The 19606-nt window shown below is 45.7% G+C and overlaps 3 protein-coding genes across 4 annotated transcripts in view; 2 read left to right on the top strand and 1 right to left on the bottom strand.

Annotated features, from left to right (window-relative positions):
* Positions 1-301: 301 nt before the first annotated feature.
* Positions 302-8465, top strand: LOC8036196 (beta-ureidopropionase). 2 transcript variants are annotated; one of them, XM_029991952.3, is made up of 13 exons: positions 350-842; positions 929-1088; positions 2472-2731; positions 3830-3924; positions 4034-4189; positions 4347-4401; positions 4742-4938; positions 6135-6177; positions 6264-6290; positions 6377-6417; positions 7227-7313; positions 7429-7535; positions 8281-8465. In XM_029991952.3, exons 2-12 carry the CDS (start codon positions 982-984, stop codon positions 7531-7533), a joined length of 1173 nt encoding a protein of 390 aa, XP_029847812.2. In that variant the 5' UTR covers positions 350-842; positions 929-981; the 3' UTR covers positions 7534-7535; positions 8281-8465. The 2 variants fall into 2 exon arrangements, with proteins under 2 accessions (XP_029847813.1, XP_029847812.2); XM_029991953.3 differs by having other exon boundaries at positions 302-1088.
* Positions 8318-12876, bottom strand: LOC115330205 (zinc finger SWIM domain-containing protein 7). Its single transcript, XM_029991954.4, has 5 exons — positions 12637-12876; positions 12360-12381; positions 12092-12273; positions 8895-8920; positions 8318-8806 (listed from the first exon to the last, which is right to left on the bottom strand). The coding sequence occupies exons 1-5, from the start codon at positions 12716-12718 to the stop codon at positions 8702-8704; spliced, it is 417 nt and encodes a 138-aa protein (XP_029847814.1). The 5' UTR covers positions 12719-12876; the 3' UTR covers positions 8318-8701.
* Positions 12877-13192: 316 nt separating this feature from the next.
* Positions 13193-19606, top strand: part of LOC8036197 (probable ATP-dependent RNA helicase DHX37) — a 72749-nt gene continuing 66335 nt past the window's right edge. Inside the window, exons 1-2 of the mRNA XM_029991951.4 lie at positions 13193-13297; positions 15361-15543. Of these exons, the coding sequence (XP_029847811.2) occupies positions 13220-13297; positions 15361-15543 (261 nt within the window). The 5' untranslated portion in view covers positions 13193-13219. The remainder of the gene's footprint in view (positions 13298-15360; positions 15544-19606) is intronic.

Raw genomic sequence — 19606 nt, 5'->3', positions numbered from 1 at the left:
CGTTGAAACTCAAGCAAAACCAATACAATCAAAATTCACTTAATAAATAAATAAGCATTATTTGACAATATACTAAATGTTACGATATTTGCTTTTTTTATGACTTCATACTAGAGGTAGCATTTTAGTTGAGTTTCCGCAAAGCAGTGACCCCCCCACTATGTCAGGTCAACCCAGTTACGTTCAATAACAAAAGCTCTAAAACAGCAGGCGTGCACATATAAAATAAAACAAACGTCACTGAGTGTTATAAAATAAAAACAAAAATCTAAAAACTGAAGAGGTAAATTTAAATAAAAACGAAAGAATAAACATAGAGAACAACAGAATAGCACCTTTCGGTGCTGCTGTCATGTTCTGTTGGTCCCTGTGTTTATTCTTTCTGTTTTATTTAGCTTCACCAACGCGCTTACGTCAAAATAAGTTTAATTTATTTCAATTTTTTTTTTTTAACGAGTTGTTTGCAGCTGTCTCGAGCCCTTCAGCTGTCCAGTGGAATCCAATTGTTGGCTGTTGGAAACAAGGTTGGAAAGAATCAAGATCAGCTGACTAGCGTGGCGCGTGACAGAACAACTGTACGAGCGGAAATACATGATTTCTATTCTTTCTTTTTTTTTCTTTATCAACCCAATACGCTCAGCAGGCCAGCGGGAGGAGACACACGAAACGTCACAAAACTGTCCGCCGACACAAGCTGTCGCGAAGCAGACGCGCTTTAAAGTTCAAGGCGACGGGCAGGCGTTATATCTCGAAGAAATCCAGAAAGTGGTCGTCTGCGTTGCGCAAGGCGAACTCAACCCGAATACCGAGTCGTCACTTTTGCTGCTCGTCGCTGCCCTCAGGTCAAACTGGTTTTTTGCGCGTCTGAGAAGTAGGCCACGGCGTCGCATCTTCACGACTTCGTAACCGGCGCAGCAACATATCGCAGGTCCGGCCCGCGCTGACGAGACATTCAGTTCGTGTCCGAGATTCTCCACGAAGATGGCTGGTCAGGAAGAGTTCGAAAGCGTGGAGAAGATTCTCAAGGAGCACCTTCCTGCCGAGGAGCACGAGAAAGTGCGCGCTGTTCTCTACGGAAGAGACTGCAGGTGAACGCTAGACTCTTTTTCACTTCCGCGCGGTCAGGCGCAGTGAGATATGGGCGACCTAGATAGGCGCGCGTCGTGGCACTGTCGCCGGAAGCTGAGCTCGCCTTTCTTGGAGAGAAATTAGTGTATTCACCAAGAAGCAATTTTATTTCATGCAACTGACATCCTGGCGCGTTTACATGCATGCTGCTCGTTATAAATCCAGTGGGTATTCACGCAAAATTGAAATAAATTATTCGTAACAACCATCGTAAATACCAATGTAATGAGTAGTACCGGGCATCCGCGAAAGGACCGAACCCTGTTTTTCACACCGAAAAAATAAACTAGACATCGCGGAGAGCTCGAACTCCGCCAGAACGTAGTGCCAGCCGTTCGAGCAAGATGCCAAAGTTTCAGCACCAACCGTTGTCTAATATGAGAAAAAAAGGCGGCCGACGGAGCTCTCGAATACATGGAGGATATGGAGCTCCATGGAACCAGAAACCGAAAATGGGCCCCATGTTCCCATTAAAAATTTCAGGAAACCACTTACAACTTTTGAATAAGATAACGGTTGGTGCTGAAACTTTGGCACCTTGCTCAAACGGCTGGGGCTACGTTCTGACGGAGTTTGAGCTCTCCACGATACCTTGTTTATTTTTGCAGTGCGAAAAACAGTGTTCGGTTTTCTCATGGATGCCCAGTATTTCTGAGTTCCAGGCATAATTTTAAGACATGTTTGGTTATCAGGGTCCATATAACATGAGCGAATGACGTTTTAGCAAACAGCGGCATTCGAGCGAATCGACGTATTAGCAAATTACTGGGGCTGTCGTGTTAAACCAGCCCACCGCCGGCATATACTCCGCTTCGCCATGACAGTCTGTGGCGACTCATGACAAAATGTTAAAACACCTCGCCCACCTGTAAGCACTGCTTTGCGGCGGCCAAGCATTCGCTAAAGTGTTTTTCGATGAAAAGTCGGCATTCGCTAAAATGCTGTTCGACCATCCATCCATTCCTTGCCTCAGTACTGTAACGATAGCCGTGGTATGTCATACTGCAAGTTGAGCTTGTTGGTTCCGATTCATACTGAAGATTTATACCCAAAAAACACGGATACAAAAAGTGAGAGGAAACACAAGACAGGGCCCTATGTCATTTATTGTCCCTGTGCATTTTGGAATAAAACCTAGCTCAGCGTGTCATGGTTTCTCTTACACCGTAAAGGCTATAAATGATGCGGCACTATTCAGTACAAACCACTATTTGCACATCCCTACTAATATTTGGTTAAGTAACACCAGTATGCAACACTAGCTGCAACATGCTGAAAAGATTTTCAAATTGTGGAATCCTTCATCTTCAGCCTGGTTCAGTGACCTAGCGTATTCCTTCCAGTCCTCTGGAGTTTAGCTCGGATGCTCTGGGCCAGGCGAAACAACACAAGTTTGAGCTCAAGGGCTACAAGATGGCTGCTGAGAGGGAGGAGCTGCGTCCTGCCCGAGTGGTGCGTGTCGGGCTTGTGCAGAACAAGATAGTGCTCCCCACGACCGAGACCGTCACCGCCCAACGGGAGGCGCTGCACAAGCGCATAGAGACCATCGTGGACACCGCTGCCCTGTGTGGTGTTAACATCATCTGCTTTCAGGAGACGTGGCGTAAGTCGGGGCTTGCAGTCGTGGCATGCTGGCACACGGAGACGACTGTTTGGTCTACTTTCATACTTTGTTGCGACATAACTTGGCAAATGGTGGAAGCCACTGCTCAAGCGAGCTGTTTACAGTGAGGGAGCAAAGCGCATGACAGCTCCCAACAGGAAGACTGCACACTGATGGTATAGCATCATGTGCCTTGCTCGCTGGAGCTGCAGCTTTTGCCCTTGGTCGAGTTATGCCGAAACAAAGGGAAGGCTTGCATGGGCTTGTTTTGAGGTGCAATGATATTATGTTAGCTCAATTAACCTGCATACTGATGTAGACACATGGAATGCATTCAGAGTTACTTTTCGTACACATGGTGTACTCGTTGCTACCAATTCTTTGGGCTGTGTCAAAAATAAAGATTTATTCTGGAGGCCAACTAACTCTCTGCTGAAACTTTAGGAACAATATTCATGCGGCTGAGTGGGTACAGAAAGCTACACATATCAATTGAAATATAACCAAGGAACTGTACTTATTTTTGCCTCAAGAACAGTGATAAAATCACTAGATTACTGCTTTATGTAGATAATTAAAATGTATATATGTGCTTTTTAGATTAGATATATGTTATCAAGATGTGCACAGTTCAAACGCTAAAAGCATACTTCTTCCTCTGACAACCAAATCTTGTAAAAACTACTTTGTGGTGTGGCATATGAACAAGGCACAGAACTTCCTTTTTTTCTAAGGTGAAATTAAGTATAGTAATAATGTGCATCATAATATATAGATAAGAACAATTGGATCTGCAAGATACCCTGGGAAAGTATCCCTATTGCAATTATCCAATTCACACTCTGGCACCATATCCCCTAATTTAATTTCTATCGTTTCTGTCCCCATCAGCCATAATTCACTTTTCAATTAACACTTCATAATTACAGCATCACCCAAGTGCGTGCAAAATTGCAGTTCTGTCTTCGTATCAAAATTAACTGTTGGGCTAGTTGGCTACACATGTGTGTAGCCAACTTGTCTTCGTGTACTCTATCGGCACTTTGGTAAGAGGCATGCCTGGAGGTTTCTACGAATAAGACCCCTTCCGTCTTTCAGATATGCCCTTTGCTTTCTGCACGCGAGAGAAAACGCCCTGGTGCGAGTTTGCAGAGTCTGCAGAGCATGGTCCGACTGTCCAGCTGTGCCAGCAGGTCAATACCCTGCCCTTTGACATTCTGCCTCAAGCAGTCCAAATTTACGACATGTCAGCTGGAATACTTTGGATGACAGAACAGCGACCGTGCATCGTCTCCCCCACAGATGGCCAAGAAACATAACATGGTCGTTGTCTGCCCAATTCTCGAGAGGGACGAGAATGACGTCATGTGGAACACGGCTGTCGTGGTGTCAAACAGTGGTGCCATTTTGGGCAAGTCCCGCAAGAACCATATTCCGAGAGTAGGAGACTTCAATGAGGTGAGTCAGGTTAGCGCCTTGCTCTGTCAAAACAGGGCTATTCCTGGGTCTTTGACGAGAGTCAAGTAGAAGTAGCCCTTTTATTGAGCCTATCGTAAATAAATAACAATACCTTCGCACCGAATAATCCAAAATGTGGCATGCCTTCTCCCTTCAGTCGACCTACTACATGGAGTCCAAGTTGGGACACCCAGTGTTTCAGACACAGTTTGGTGAGTGGACACCGAGACATTTCTATGTGCACAAAGGTAGATCACTTATAAGTCTAATGGCCTACCCCTAAAATACTAGCCATTCTTAAAAGCCATTGTGAACAATTGAACTTTCGTTCATTGAAGAGGGTTGAAAGCTAAAAAAAATCGATGCTAATTCATAATAAATTTTTTTTTTAAAAGTGCAAAAGACAAGGACAAAAAAAAGAAACGCTCACCAAAGTCAAGCCCTTATATTGTCCATTCCAAAGGCTTATTGGTGTACTGTACTCCCTCACTACCCAGGAATGCATCTTAGATGATATTCGCCTATTTGTGCGCTCTTTGATCGCTTTAACAGGAAAGATAGCGATCAACATCTGCTACGGAAGACACCACCCTCTCAACTGGTTCATGTATGCCGCCAATGGGGCGGACATTGTCTTCAACCCGTCTGCCACCGTGGCCGGACTCAGCGAGCCACTGTGGCACGTCGAGGCTAGAAACGCCGCCATTGCCAACAGCTACTTCACTTGCGCCATCAACAGAGTGGGCACTGTAAGTACGGAGTGACCAACCATATACCATTTTCTTTCAGAGAAAGCTTGTGACTGATAGGAATAGACTCTTCTCAAAACCCTGTCAAGCAACATTGGCGGTCGCCATTTCTTGGGCATGAAGTGGGCGACTGGATCCAAGCCCTTGCTGAACGCCGACGCGGCACTCATTCTTTCAATGCGAGCCGAGCTGACCTAACCTAACCTAACCTAACTAGCCCTTGCGTCCAATATGTGCTTGGAGTATCTGCCCAAATAATGGTGGACTTGGATCATTTGTGCAGCAGCCACTAGATGGCACCATGCTCTTAAAAAGGGTCTATTACGGAATCGAAAGACTGGTAATGGAGGTGCTTTCTGCTCCCATTCCTGCATACCCAGGGTGAAGAGTAAAAACCAATATAATTTAAGTTTTGATTTAAATTGCACCAGTTTTACTAGGACAATTTAAATTGAACAGTACCCGTAAAAAGAATTTTTTTTTTACTGTTTTGTCCATCGTTTATGTTTTCATATTTAAATCAAAGAATCGTCAAGCAAGAAAGATTTATATAAGGCTGAACACGAGCAAAAGGAAGCGATCTTGTGGGCAAATCGGGACATTGAGCTCGATTTCTACCTTCCCCTTTGTTAGTGAGTTACGTAACATCCTACTGGCAAGAAAATCAAAATGCAAAGGAAACTAGAAAATGAATGTCCTATAGCGATTGAGCGAGAATGTGTAAGAAAAATCAAATAAAACTTTAACTAGAAAAATCTGATGTGTTTGCCTTAGTATGGTGGGCACTGCAATGATGAAAACTTGTTAATTAAACTGTACTTTACATTTACAGTACTTGTTCTGCATTGTTATCAGTGATCACACAAATTGGTCAATCAATCTGCGATGTTGACAAATATCTACTTAGTGATAAAGAATCAATTTCTAGCTTTAGTGATTTAAATCAATCTGATGTAAATGAAATAAAACTGGTTTATTAGATTTTTTAAAAGTCACGATTTTCAATAAAAATTATGATTTTTGTCCACCCTGTGCATACCAGTGGCATGCAGTTATTTGAACATGTAGCAACTACATGGCTGCTTCATTCTCTCCATTCATGGTTCTGTTTGAAAACCGCAGCTTCCTTCAGTGTGTGAATAAAGTATCATAGGGAGCATGAGTAACCTTTGATGTTGCTTCTATGCGTTTTTCAGGAAGTTTTTCCAAACGAGTTCACATCTGGCAACAAGAAAGGTGGTAAGTGAAGCGACTGCCTGGTTCTCTCGATCCTGATTTATGTAGTCTAAACGAGAAACTTTTCTTTTGTCCCCGTTTGATTACAGCCCACAAGGACTTCGGCCACTTCTACGGTAAGGCTCATTCCGTACCAAGTACCCTCCCCAAGGATATCCAGAGTTGGAACTGTAATGGCTAAGTTTCTAGCCTTCTCTTGCAGGCTCTAGCTATGTAGCAGCTCCAGATGGAAGCAGGACCCCAGTGAGTACCGCTACATTCATCTTCAGGCGCTTTTTGTCACACGGCAAACGTAAACATGTTAGCGAGGGACACATATACACGTTTGCAAGTCCGGCCTGAGGGCACCGCCATCTTGCTCAGTTGCGGTGCGCTTGGATGCATCATAATCCGATTACAAAGCCTTGTTAAGGCGTCGTAATCGCATTATGGCCGCGCCCAGGCGCACCTCAATTGAGCAAGATAGCAGTGCCCTGAGGCAGCACTTGCAAATGTGTATAGTGGCAACATCAAACGCATAATGTTTGCTTTTGTCCCTAGTAACACTGTCCATGCATCATATGTAAGGAATTGCTTCCATAGGAAAATAGTTTTCCCAGTTTTGTCTTTGAGCTATATAGGTTTTCTGGTTCACACTAAGGTCATATTTTTAGTTTTTGTGCATGTTGTGTCAAATGCAATAGTTTTAGTACTCCTCCCTCTTTTTGACTTTGACACAATGCATCAAAGACCTCACTTCAAAATTCTAAACCAAAAAAAGAAAGGAAAGCGCACAACACTTTGTATTTAAATGATCACACTCGTAGATTCTCCAATATACTTCACAAAACCTTGGGCGGCATGCCGGAAGCATACATTAGACTTCAAGGACGACCTTGCTGAAATCATTCAATCCGTTTTGCTGCTATTCTAGCAAACCTTGAAGCGAAAATTTCTTTCCGAGCTACCGTTTCACGCTGAAAACTGTTGCTTACACAACGTAAAAGCTAAGCATTTTGCTCACCACCACACTGTAGGCATTTTTGCGCAACTGTTGTCCCAAATACTTCTAGGGCCTGTCAAGGACGCAGGACGGTCTTCTGGTGACTGAGCTGGACCTCAACCTGTGCCGCCAAGTCAGAGACTCTTGGGGCTTCAGAGTAAGTGTGTACCAGGACTTGGTCTTTCCCATCTTTCGATTCCTCTCCCAGATCTTTAAGAAAATTGTGCGAGATCACCAATAACTCATTTTGCGCTTATTTTTTTCCATGGCAGATGACTCAGCGCACAGAGATCTACGCCGATGCCCTCTACTGGGTTGCGCAGCCTTCCTTCGAAAAACAGATTGTCGTTGATCCCACCATCGGAGCAGACTATTGAGGGTAAGATTTTGCCGCAATTGTACGGTGCTTAGTCTTGGACCGTAACACGAGTTCACCAGTTTCATAGGCTACAGAAGCTCGATACTATACTTCCTTTCACTTTACGTCCGGCCACAGTGGATGCTGTGAGCCATCAGAGCTGCTCTGAGGCCGTGCGAGTTTCTTGTAACCTTCATGAAGGATACGCTGTGACGCGTGAAGAATGTTGTTGTGTGCCATGTTTACAGAGCTGGATTGAAATGGGACGACTACTATCGTCCACTGCGGCCAGACACCCATAAGTGAGACGGTGCCTGAAAGCAAAGATATGCAACTCGTAAACACTTGTGCTCTAGTAGCAAATAACAGGTGATAGGACGAGTAACACCTCGAGCTAAATTTTGTGGAGTCAGTGCTGTCATGTATGAAAGTTTAAAATGACATAGTCCCAGTTGATATGAGCAGGCAGGAAGAAAAACATACACACTTACTTAAAGCAAAGGTTGAGTTGCATAAATGGACAATTTAAGAGGGATGCATATCTTCCAGCAAAGGTTTTTTTTTTTGGGTGTCAGGCTTTTCATACTAAATTTGGAAGAATTCAAGTCGTCAAGGTTGAAAGTTTTTAATTTATGATCTTTCTGACCTGGTTCATAAGCAAAAATTAACTTGAATTTCACTTCTTATGAAAATTTCAGAACCTCATTGCACACTTTTGTTGCACCGCCTGAAGTAATCGAAACGCTCTTTTCCTCCTATTCCACAGATGCGCAAAAAAGCCGGCAAGGCGGAAAGAACCTGTCGACATTTCCGAGGCAGCATACTTTATTTCTATATGTACTTTTTTGGGTGCTTAGTGGTTGACGATTTTGATTGCATGCCTTTAATATAAAATACAGAACAAATATGTGTCGATGTACACTTTATATAATAAATTTCAACAAAACACAACCCCGAGCATGTTTTTTTTTTTTTCCTCTTAATATTTGAGACTGATAGATTGGGTCTCTTTGTAATATTGTGTCAATATTCCCACTTGTATTTTGACAACTGTTCAAAGTTGGAGATCTTGCTCAAAATTTAAGCTCCACACCTTCATATTCATAACAAATTATATGCTACAGAGGCAGGGTTTTGTTGTGAACTGGCTACCATCTACAAAAACACGCTTGCATACTGCACGCACATCAGAACAGGTTCTGCAGCACGAATATCATGGTGTCGTCGGAGCAGTCCACTTCCTCGCACTTGCCAAGTGCCACGGCAAGCCTGGCAGCGAGTACGTGCTTGCACTGTAAATGTACAAATTTCACACATTTTAGGTTGTGCAAGCACATAGAAGAAGCAGTCACATTACAAGTGCTGGAGAGTAGTAATTACCATTGGGATTTCCTGTTTCCTGAGTACTGCAGAAAAAAAGAAAGGTCACAAAATCAATAAACGGTAAAAAATGAAATATATTTGGAACAGTTCAATAGTGTCACTTGGCGAAAGAAAAAAGCCATGGACGTGGCACGCCGATCAGAGTAACAGAATGAGGCACACATCAATGCGAAGTTAAAGAGCACTCCCATAAGAAGCTGTCGCGTGCTTCACTCTGTCAGAAAAAAAAAGGGCACTAGCCTTCGCCCTTTGCCTCGTTATGCTAAGTCGAAGTACGGTATAGACCTTTGCAAAAAGAGCCCTCTGGCCGCCGCCATTTCGCGAATTGAGCGACCCCTATCAACCAGAAATTTCTGGCGCCCGCCTGAGCTGTGGAAACCCGGTCAGCGTGACTCCCCACCTGCATTTTGCATTCGGAGTTTGCCGGCTTTTCTTGGAAGTGTTTACCTTATTCGCCTGTTTAGGATGCTTACCCTTTGTGTGTTATCCTCCACAGTAAGAACCAGGGAATACCAGGGCTCGTTGCCTGAACGGCCTTCGCAGGAAACGAACGAAGAGAGCGAACGTCAAGCAGCCCGCGACGCAGGCAGTTCGACGTTCTTGGAGGATTATTTCCGTTGAGATAATCTCCAAAAAGCCTTCCCGGCTGTGTTCCGGGTCTTCGCGAAAAATAGCCGATAAGGTCGGGCCCGGGGTGTGGGGACGGAATAGACACGTTCGTTCATTTGCTTTGAAGCTGTGAAAAAAGGAGCCCTTTTCTACATGTTCCCCAAAACACGCCGGATTCCGTCCGACCGTCGTGAAGTGACTGTCGTCGACACCATATTGGATATGCTGTGTTATTTGAGACCTTCCTAAAATCCTGTTCGGATAACGCGGCACCGTGGGGTACGTACAATATATGTTGTTCCATTGATGAGAATATCCATGCAGTTCGGATATCCTGTGTGGTCAAATATTCTGACCTTTATAGATTGATACGGCTGAGTGTACGGTGCCGTAAAACAATGAACATAAAATGAAACAAACATTCCAGTTGCATTTGTCCTGTCGCGCACGGACTCACCAAAACAGCTTTCATTTCTTTGTGTTTGTTCCCAAAAATAGAGCACTGCTTTCTTAAAGACCTCTATAAATTATGTTCGCCACAGAACACACAAAAAAAGAAAACGCGGCAATTCAGCCGCCACCAGCGGTCGGAATTGCGCCTACGCAGGCTGCCACAGCCCAATGACGAGAAACTCCACAGCTCAGCGCAGTCGGGCAACACTGACGTACCCTCTCAAAACCAGGGACGCGCGCTGTAAATCGCTCCGTTCGAGGCTGCCGCTGGAAAGGTCTATACGCTCCGACATTTTCAAAACCCTTTCACGCCTCCTTTACCTTTTCCCAAAAGCGGCGAAATCCGCTCTCTTGATCACGAGTTATAAACCGTCTCTCTTGACCAAAAAAGCTAAAGATTATTAGAAAATGTACAGTTCTTTGCCGAGGAATTGCGCATATACGAGTTTCCAAAACTGAATTGGGCTGAAAATGAGCTATGACACAGGTGCCTTTAGCCCTCTAATGCCGTAAAGAAATTATGTGCACTATTATACGGGGTTCGCTGAAAAATTAAAAAAAAAAAAAAAGGTACATTTCATTGTGCTAAAGGGGTACCGAAACGAGATCAACAAAAATTCCAGCGCCTATTTTAGTGTCTAAATGTCAGCAATGTTGCAGCAACACCACAAAGACACCAATTTTTTTTATTTGAAAAGACCAAAAAAAAAATTTTCTTTGCTTAGAATGCATAATATGATTACAAAATTTTACCAGGCGCATGTTCCTAGCGCTACTTGGAACATAGTTACGTTCAGCTTCCCCCAACAACAACGCCGCTCCGCAGAAGTACGAGCACGCGTGGACTGTTAAACTTGGCCAAACCGGATTTCCCTTCTCTCCCAGGCCTATTCAACTCCTGCGGCTGGAGACATACGTCTCGGCAAATGCCGGATCTTCCGAGACACATCATACTCTCTGATGACTGCTCTTGATCTCTTGCCAGGATCAGCCGTTCCCCAGGATCCAGAGAGGAGTTGCATGGTTTCGGTTTTAATCACCTTGTTGATGAAGTAGTGCGTCCCAGCACAGCATGAAAATAAAGTCGGCGCTCGCTTGCATTGCACCCGCACATCTTCGTGCGAGCCCCCCAAAGAAACATGGAACCCTGGCAGCTGTAAGGGCCTGCCTAGGCTTAGCGGGGAGTAGGAGTATGGCCTGCCGCACCCTATACCTTTCAGGTGGCCTGGCTGCCACTCAAGCTTGCAGCATCACCCTGCCGGCTCGGAGATTTTGTGCCATCATCGTTCAGTGTTTCTTTGTGCACTAACTCCAGCATGTCGAAATCGGAAAAAGCGTGCCCCAGCATTCCATCCATATCGGTAGGTAACGCCTACACTATTGCTACGCATTTAAGGAAAGTCGCGTATTTGAAAGTGCAAGCACTGTATTTGGTCTCGACGTGGTGTCGTGAATGGACCTTTTGTAGAAACATTGGTTTGAGAGTAAATGGTTCCAGTACCCTCTCTCTCTCTCTCTCTTCCTTCTGGCCAAGCAGAGAGGGAAGATGGTTTCGTTGTGTCAACTTCGGGGCGGAAGATTACGCACGATGGGGACAAAGACGAGTTTGGGGGAGCCGTATCGAAGTCGCAGCGTCTCAATGGGTGAACAGGATGTAGCTGACATTTTGGGTGTGGAACGGGTGGGAAAGACCTTGTGCGCACGTTGTTTTCTCGCCACTTAGCCTCGAACCCAGTCGCGTGTCTAGGTGGCAGCACATATTCGCCAAGAGGTCCATTGAGGTTGGCCAATCAAAGCTGAAACTTGTGCTCCTTGTCACTAGTTGTGAGCAGTGCTGGCGAAGGCAATGCCAGGTGATGAGAGAAAGGGTGAGCACTTGGAAGGCAGGACGGGAAAGGTGGGCAGTGGAGGGCGAGGGGAGAATGGGAGAGCACTAAGAGTGTTAGAGAGGAGGAAGTTTCTCTCCTCCTCCCCAAACTTCATAGTGTGCCCTTTCTCCCCTCGCATGGCGTTGCCTTCGCCTGCACTGCGCGCAATTAGTGACACGAAGTATAGTGGCCAATCAGTACCCAAGATGCTCTGCATCACGTTGCTAGGGTCGCTTTGATTCTGGAAGAAGTCTATTCTCTTGCCTTGGTGCAGGTAGGAGTAGCAGCTACAAAAGTTGCTCTCCTGCAAGCAGGTGTACGAGATCTTGGCTTCCCCGGTCACTTGAAACGCGATCCTGCCGCTGCGGCTTCGCATACGTTTCACGCGACGTCCGTCGATGAGCTTCAGGGCCGGCTTCAGCGGAGCCCGGAAGAACGCGTGGAGCCTGCAGAAGGAGACGCACATCGTTGAGATATACACTCCCTTCGGCACGCGTACTCCACGGGCCGATTCGTTATCTTCAATACGTACTCGATCAACGTTCCGGACGATACTGGGTCGGATCACATGAAATGAAAGAGGCAAGGTCACACAGTGAATGCAGTGGCATGACGGAGTGCTGCGCGAGCTGTCACAAAGAGGATGAGAACAGCAGGAAGGAGTTTCAGTTGCCGCGCCTTCTGTGCGAACCTTCCACCTTCGATAACGCTTCGGCGTCTAGTGAGCCTCGATCGTGCACGTGCAGCCAAGGCGCCAAAGCACGGCCTGCCGTTCGCATCGTGTCAGTGGCTAATGGAGGGATACTCACTCGCTTTCTGTATTTCGTACTCCGTCGCCAAGTTGGAAAACATCAGGCTCATGATGTCGTGGTGCACCTGAGCGTAACTCATCTTGGCGTCGGAGGTTACCGGAGAAAAAGGGAAGATATGGAGATGTAAACGCTACAAATATTCCATTGAAAAACCCGCGCCAACGGAGACGATGGAAGAACGACTTGCCGGACTTGCTTCGCAAGCGTTGTTCGGCTTGGCGTCCGGCTACGTCTGGCTAATCTGTCCGGCTAGCGCCTAATGTAGAGTTGACTACGGCTGCGTTAATTTATTCAAATTTATAAAATTTCCGCAACTATGCCGTTAATTAATTCCAAAAATTTTAAAATTATGCTAATTTTATTTTTAAAACATATAAAAAGTGTCATTACTATATAAGATTATACGATTACGTTTGATCAACAGTTTTCGCTAAAATTGGCGAAAAAAGAGTGCTCATTATTGTCAGCAACTCAAAACGCGTTTCCGTCAACCACGTGCGTTTGTTTTCGGAGTTCCGCGTTGTCCGGATCTAAATTGATCCGGTAAGTTGCGTGGATCCCAAGCCCAAGATCCGGAACTATGGGGCGATCACGCAAGAAATTCGGCGCTAAAGCGAGGGAACCCGTCGCCGCCACAGAGGCAACGAAAGCTCTTGAGGTCTGCACCTATCCGAGGTTACGTCATCGCGCTCGAGTATCTGTCGGGCACCTCACGACAAACTTTCATCTCTGCATTGCAATGCTTGCTTTTTCTTACCCATTAAATACTAATTTCTCATGATTCGAGCTCCTACAGATGTAAATCTGTTTGGGAATAGGAGCGGATGGTAACGCTGGGCCGACGATGACAGCCCGTTGCCACACAGTTTCTTGAGCGTCAATGCCCCCAAATGTGATATTACATTTAGAACCTCGGAAGAAAGCGGACAACACTCTGGATGGCTGATGGTAGTCATGTCTATTAGAAGTGCGTAGAGAGCGACTTCTGTACCATTGTTTGGCAAGACTACATGAGGAGACGCGGTTTTGTAGTCTTATAGTAAAAGGAACAGCTAACAAATGCAGTTCCTTCGTCGCGTTCCTAGCAGCAAGATATTCAAGGGTATAAGGCTTGCATATGTAGTGCTTAGTAGCCCCCCTCAACTGTGTCATTTGCCGTCGAACAACATGTACTCGCAGCCCCCTTTCATGGGTGTAGGAACAAATGGTCCCAAGTCCAAGGTAGGGAAAAATGGTCCCATAAGAAGATTGTTTTCAAACTAAGATATACCATGCAATATACTTACTCTGTTATGCAATCAGTGATTTCCTGGTGGAATGAAGGGCCTTGTCTTTATTTTGAGGCCGGTTACTTTGAAGAAAGTGGTCGGGTATTGAACTTAATTTTATTTGAAATCGTCAGAATATTTTCGAAACGAATACTGTCCAACAGTTATCCCCTAACCGTTAATTTTGTGGCCTTAAACGATATTATAGGAGTTATTACGGGTCCATCTCACATTTGTGAATGCCGTTTTATCAAACAGCGACGTTTGTGCGAATTGACACTTTAGTGCATAACAGGGGCGCGTGTTAACCCGCCCCCCGCGCTGCGCTTATGCCGTTCGCGGTGACGGTCTGCGGCGGCTCATTACAAAAATGTGAACCCACTTGGATCACCCATAAACGCCGCTTCGCGGCGGCCGCCTATTCGCTAAAGTGTCATTTGGTAAAACGTGGGCGTTCGCTAAAACGTCAGTCGATTAACTGCCCCCCCCCCCTCTCCCCCAGTCATACTGTTGAAGCCATGAAACTCGAATTACTTCCATCTCGTCATGACGCGTAGTGTTAGCACACATATCGAGCGGAGCTCAATGCCTTTATATATGCATTATGTTTCCAAAGTGCAAAACATTTCTGAGCTTCCCAGAAAAATATAAAAACCGGGTCGAGTTCGTGCAACCGGCATCCTCGAAATTCGGCGAGTGTTATTGGATCTTATCGGATTTATCCGAAAATGCAGAAGCCACATTGGCTATATATATCTGGGACCATTTTTTACTAGTTTGTACTTGGGACCAATTATTACGGGGGGTATTTGTTCCGGGACCATTTGTTCCGTTTCCTCACGTTCACATGTCTTCTGGACCATCAAACACTTTGTTCTTGACGGATGTTAACTGGAAGTCCTTTACTAACATGCACTCAGAAGAAATGAACATTTGAATGAATGAATGATATCCAGTTAATAGTACAGGGTGATGAAGGACAATGCCCAGTTCAGGTGTGATGATAGTCAAAAGGACATAGCATGTAGAGATGTTGGATTTGAATTGAATGCAGCCATTGGTTCAGCATCATGTCACTCGTAGTGAGCTGTTTCGTAGTATATAACTGGGAACCGGTGGCTTAAAAAAACGCTTCTCCCCTTGTGCAAGAAGCATCAATATGCATTACTTGTGCTAGGCAAAAAAGCCCACCTCATCCAGTGTGTAAATGACATGGCTGAACTTGAGACAGGGAAGGAAAAGGAAGACGTGAAAAGAGGGAGACGGTGGGTCTTGTCCCTCTTTTTATATGTATTTCTTTTCTTTCCCTGTCTCGGGTTCAGGCACGTCAAGCATATTCACTAGCTCGCCTCCACACACACACTCCCACTTTATAAAGATGGGTCATAATAAAAGCCTGGTAGAAAGCCTTGTTTAACAATTGGTTTCTTGCACGCGTTTTGTGCTGCCGCAGGTTGAAGTCAACTTGGACATTCGGCAAGACAAGTATGACGGCAGCAATGCACTGGTGCTCCCTTCCAAGAAGAAGAAGGAGGCAGTGCAAAAGGCCAAGGAGGCCAAGAGTGTCCCCAAGCTGTCAAAGAAGAAGAAAAAGGAGCTCCAGAAGGTGCTGGAGAGAAAGAAGAAGAAAGTCAATGTGAGGCTTCATTTGTTCATCCATGCAGCGAAAGGAATCAAAGAAATTGTCAGCCCATAGCAGTGATGGAAGTGATGCACCAAATGGGCCCTTTCCAGAGTTTGGCCACGATCGTGGTGCGCCCTGGTGGAAATCACTCAAAGCACTTTTGGGGGCTCCGGGACCGTTGTCCGTGCCAGCGCGCGGCGTGTCTCCCAGTTTGTGTGTTCTCAGGTGGCGTTGTTCCGTCTTGCCAATCTGAGTGTGTCTTTCTGTCGTCGCTTCGTGTGCATCTTTTTTTTTAAATGGCTGAGGACGACCCTGGAGGATTAGCGAAAGCCACTGTCTGCGATACAGATGACATTGTTTGTCTTTATACCTTCAAAGATGGATAGACCATCAACTCGGAGTACTCAATCGTCACTTCGGTGTCGCGTCGTGCAAGCAACTGAAAGAGGGGTCAGCTTTCAAGGGGGAGTGTTATATAAGGGAAGTTGACCAGTTTCGATCGCAAACCAACTATCTACCTTGTACGGAGCTTGTGAGTTCTGTTTATAAGGCCGGCCACTACAAACAGCTGATTTCGTCCTCCTTGAGCGCCTACGTTATTCGAGCCTATTGCGTTCCGGCACTTCGCCGTCCTATGTACCGCGCAAGCGTACAGGGCATTGCTGTACCCTGGGCTGTGTAAACAAATTCAGACGGCGTGAAATCCGGATGGTCTTGATGTCACGAAGGCTCGCCTGCACCATCATAAAGTAAGGAACGGTTTGTTAGAAACAATCTCTTTGAATTCAAAATGTTTATAAACCTCTGACAAAGTGGGCCCTGTAAACAGGGGAGCTCACGGTTGGTTGCTAAGGCATTCCGTCGGGGTTCTGTAGCTGGAAGGCATGAATCTATTTCGCATGCTTCAAATGTTTTGCCAATAACAAATTTTTTTTTTTTTTTAGTATGGCAAGACGTGAATGTGTATGGCACACGCCTGAAGAGCGGAAAGCTTTACGAAAGGGGACAGCGCAAAAATAAACGAGGGATGAGAAGAAGAGGTAACGACAGACACGGCGCTGTGAAAGGGGATCAGCGCAAAAATAAACGAAGGACGAGAAGGGGAGGTAACGACAGACAGGGTGTGTCTGTCGTTACCTCTTTTTCTCTTCCCTTGTTTATTTCCGCGCTGTTCCCCTCTCTGTTTGTCAAACCAACTCTCCCAACTTTATGCGTCGGAAAGCTTTATCCAGTTATTCTTTACTTGAGTACTGGGTGCAGCATGATTACGTTACACAAGCTTGCGTGCACACTTACTGTTTTTTTAGTTAAAAGCAGATGTCCCACCGTCACGTTGAAGACCCAGCCACTTGACACGGGGGATTCGCATAATAGGCTTCTCAAAGTGGGGCAAAAAATGCAGCGGGGTATTTGACATCGGGTGCTTTCGCGAGCCACCCACAAAGGCTGCTGAAACTCAATAAAATCTTGCATTTGAATCATTTTTACTGTTATTTGTGCAACCTACAGTTGCGCAGTGGTGAGGCACGACGACTATGAAGCCAAGACGCGAGCATTGCGAAGAGAGTCGAGCCGAACCAGCACTGTCTGAGCGACTAAACGGACGAGAGAACCCCCAAAAATGGCACTTTTCCCTTTCCTCCTCTTTCTCGGAGTTGGTGCATCCACCCAGTGATCTATAAGAAAGACTCATTGCACCATGAACAAAAGTCTGCTACATCTTCCACCATAGTGCCATTTCTTGCTAAGAATTGTGCCGCACCTGCACCAAGATGGGCTTAAGCAAAGCAAAGAATAAAAATATTTTATTATTGGTTGACCCTAATTAGAAAAGTAGGAGGAAGAGAAAATGGTAGTACAATTATGTATTTCTGGGTCGAAGCACGGTCGAAAGCTCGAACACATAAAACCCTGAACACGCATACTAAAAGCATAAGTCACGGGAAATTCACTGCATTTTGGTGGTTTAGTCACCAAAAGAACGTACAGGAAGATGGACTAATCCCATGATGTCGCACTTTGACGCTATTTAGTCGGTCCTATCGTCTCATCACGTCAGCTGTGCTTTGAATTAAGGCGAAACAAAGTATTAACGCCCGTTCACACACTTGTATTTGACTACGACTGACTGAGACAAGACCGGTTTTTAAGCCTCTTGTGACGGTGTGACCAGTTATGCAGCAATACAGTCGGTCGTAAGCTGTCACAACAGGCTTAAAAACCGGTCTGGTTTCAGTCGGTCGAAGTCAAACTCAAGTGTGGGAACGGGCCTTAAAAAGATTGCTCGGCAACTGCACTGGCCAATTAATGTACTGGTGGTTTGATCACTAACATCGTCTAAATTTCTAGACCAGGGGTCTCAAACACGCGGCCCAGCCCGCAACTTGCTGGGACGCGGCCCGCAGGCCACCGGCAACGAGACCCGGTTTCCATGTCTTGAGCACTAGAAATGGCATGTGCCATCGTGATCTTACCTCACCGATTCATTTTCGCTCGAAAAGTTGTTCCGCTCTTTTAACATGTTCACATAGTTTTTACTTATCTGTGTTCATTTGCCCTTTGTTTTGCTTTATGTTTTGCTTCCCAGTTTTTTTTTTAACGTACAACAATTCTGCTACTAAGCTGCAAGCGCAAACTCTCGATCAGCAGGAGCAACCGTCGAAGATAAAGCAACGTCCTCGGGATTCTCGCCTTTAAAAATAAATGTAACCATTGAAAGACAACTATGGCTGTTGTATCGTCAGGAAAATACAAAACTGCCAAATTAACTAATTGTTTTTAGAGACATGTTTAGCTTGGTTAATTCCTGAGTGAATTGAACAACGGGAATGACAGCGTACTCGCTCTCTTGTTCTATTCAAAATAGAATGTTCTATCCGCACGTTAGCGAGGAGGTGTCATTTTAATTACTGTTATCACATCAGTTCAAGGCCCAGAGTAGTCATATAAACAAATCAAATCTAAAAATGTTGCCGAGAAAACTGAGTTTACAGAAATCATAGAGCACGAAGTCTCTTCTCTTTTAAATCGTTTGGCCACCCCCCCCCCCCCTCCGTCTAACGTTGGCTCTCGGTCTTCCCCGTGTGGGATATCTGGCCCCCATGCTGAAATGAGTTTGAGACCACTGTGTAGACAAAGTCGGCGATGTCAAGAGCTAGAAGTTGCGAGAAAACATTGCAAGATAGCAGAATGGCGGCAACTGGGATAAGACAAAATCGGGGTCTTGCACTCCTGATGAGATTACTTCATTATCCTTTCTGCCGCATGCCTCTGTCCCGCCGCTCACCAGCGCGCGTGTCGAGCTTCACCGTTTTTAATGCGAAAGCATTAACTGGTCCTATGGAGCGAGCCGACGTTATCAGCTTTGAAGCCGCGCCAAACAGCAGCTAAACTCCCCTCTCCCAATGGAGCGAAGTGAAGTGCGATCTGAAGGCTCCCAGCTTTGAAGCCGCGCAAAAAGCCACGGGAAACGGCAGGTAAATTCACCTCTTCAAAAGGAGCTAAGTGAAGCCGAAATATGATTGATAGGCTCCGATTGGCCGGCACGCGTCAGTTTCAAGGACCGCCACCCCATGGCGCTGCAAGCCTGCGCTGCAGCGCACCAGTAAAAGGAAGCGGCTGGCTGCAAGGCCTCCCAGAGTCCGCTCGGGCAGACTCCGGAGTGGCTGCACGGGCGATGTCAGCACGGCGCAGCCCCTTCACAAGAGCGCACGCTCGGCCTTTGGTGGCAAGCTCGGCAGTAGCGAAACGTGGCCGTCCCCGCTAGTACAGCGGACATGAACTGAGGGAGCGGAAGAACGACATTCATGCTTTCACAGTCACAACTCGTAAGAAGTGCTTAGGTGTACTTGGAGCCTTTTTTTCACTCGGGTGCTAGGAGCAGTGGCTTGCATGGGTGAGGAGCTTGGTTAGCGTGATAGGCTTGGAAATTATGCTTAGTACTATTACAGGTCTAGCTTCTTTGGTCTTGAATTTAAGTTGATCTTTAATTTTAAAAAGCTGCACCGAGAAAGAGAAAAAAAACATGGCTTTGAATAAGTATGGTAGTGAAGCTAGTTCTCGTGCAGCTGTCAAT

This window comes from Ixodes scapularis, unplaced genomic scaffold, assembly GCF_016920785.2.
Source record: "Ixodes scapularis isolate PalLabHiFi unplaced genomic scaffold, ASM1692078v2 PGA_scaffold1__304_contigs__length_218370807, whole genome shotgun sequence".
NCBI lineage: Eukaryota > Metazoa > Arthropoda > Arachnida > Ixodida > Ixodidae > Ixodes > Ixodes scapularis.
The sequence above is the reverse complement of the archived record's forward strand: the minus strand, read 5'-3'. Positions and strand labels throughout refer to the sequence as shown.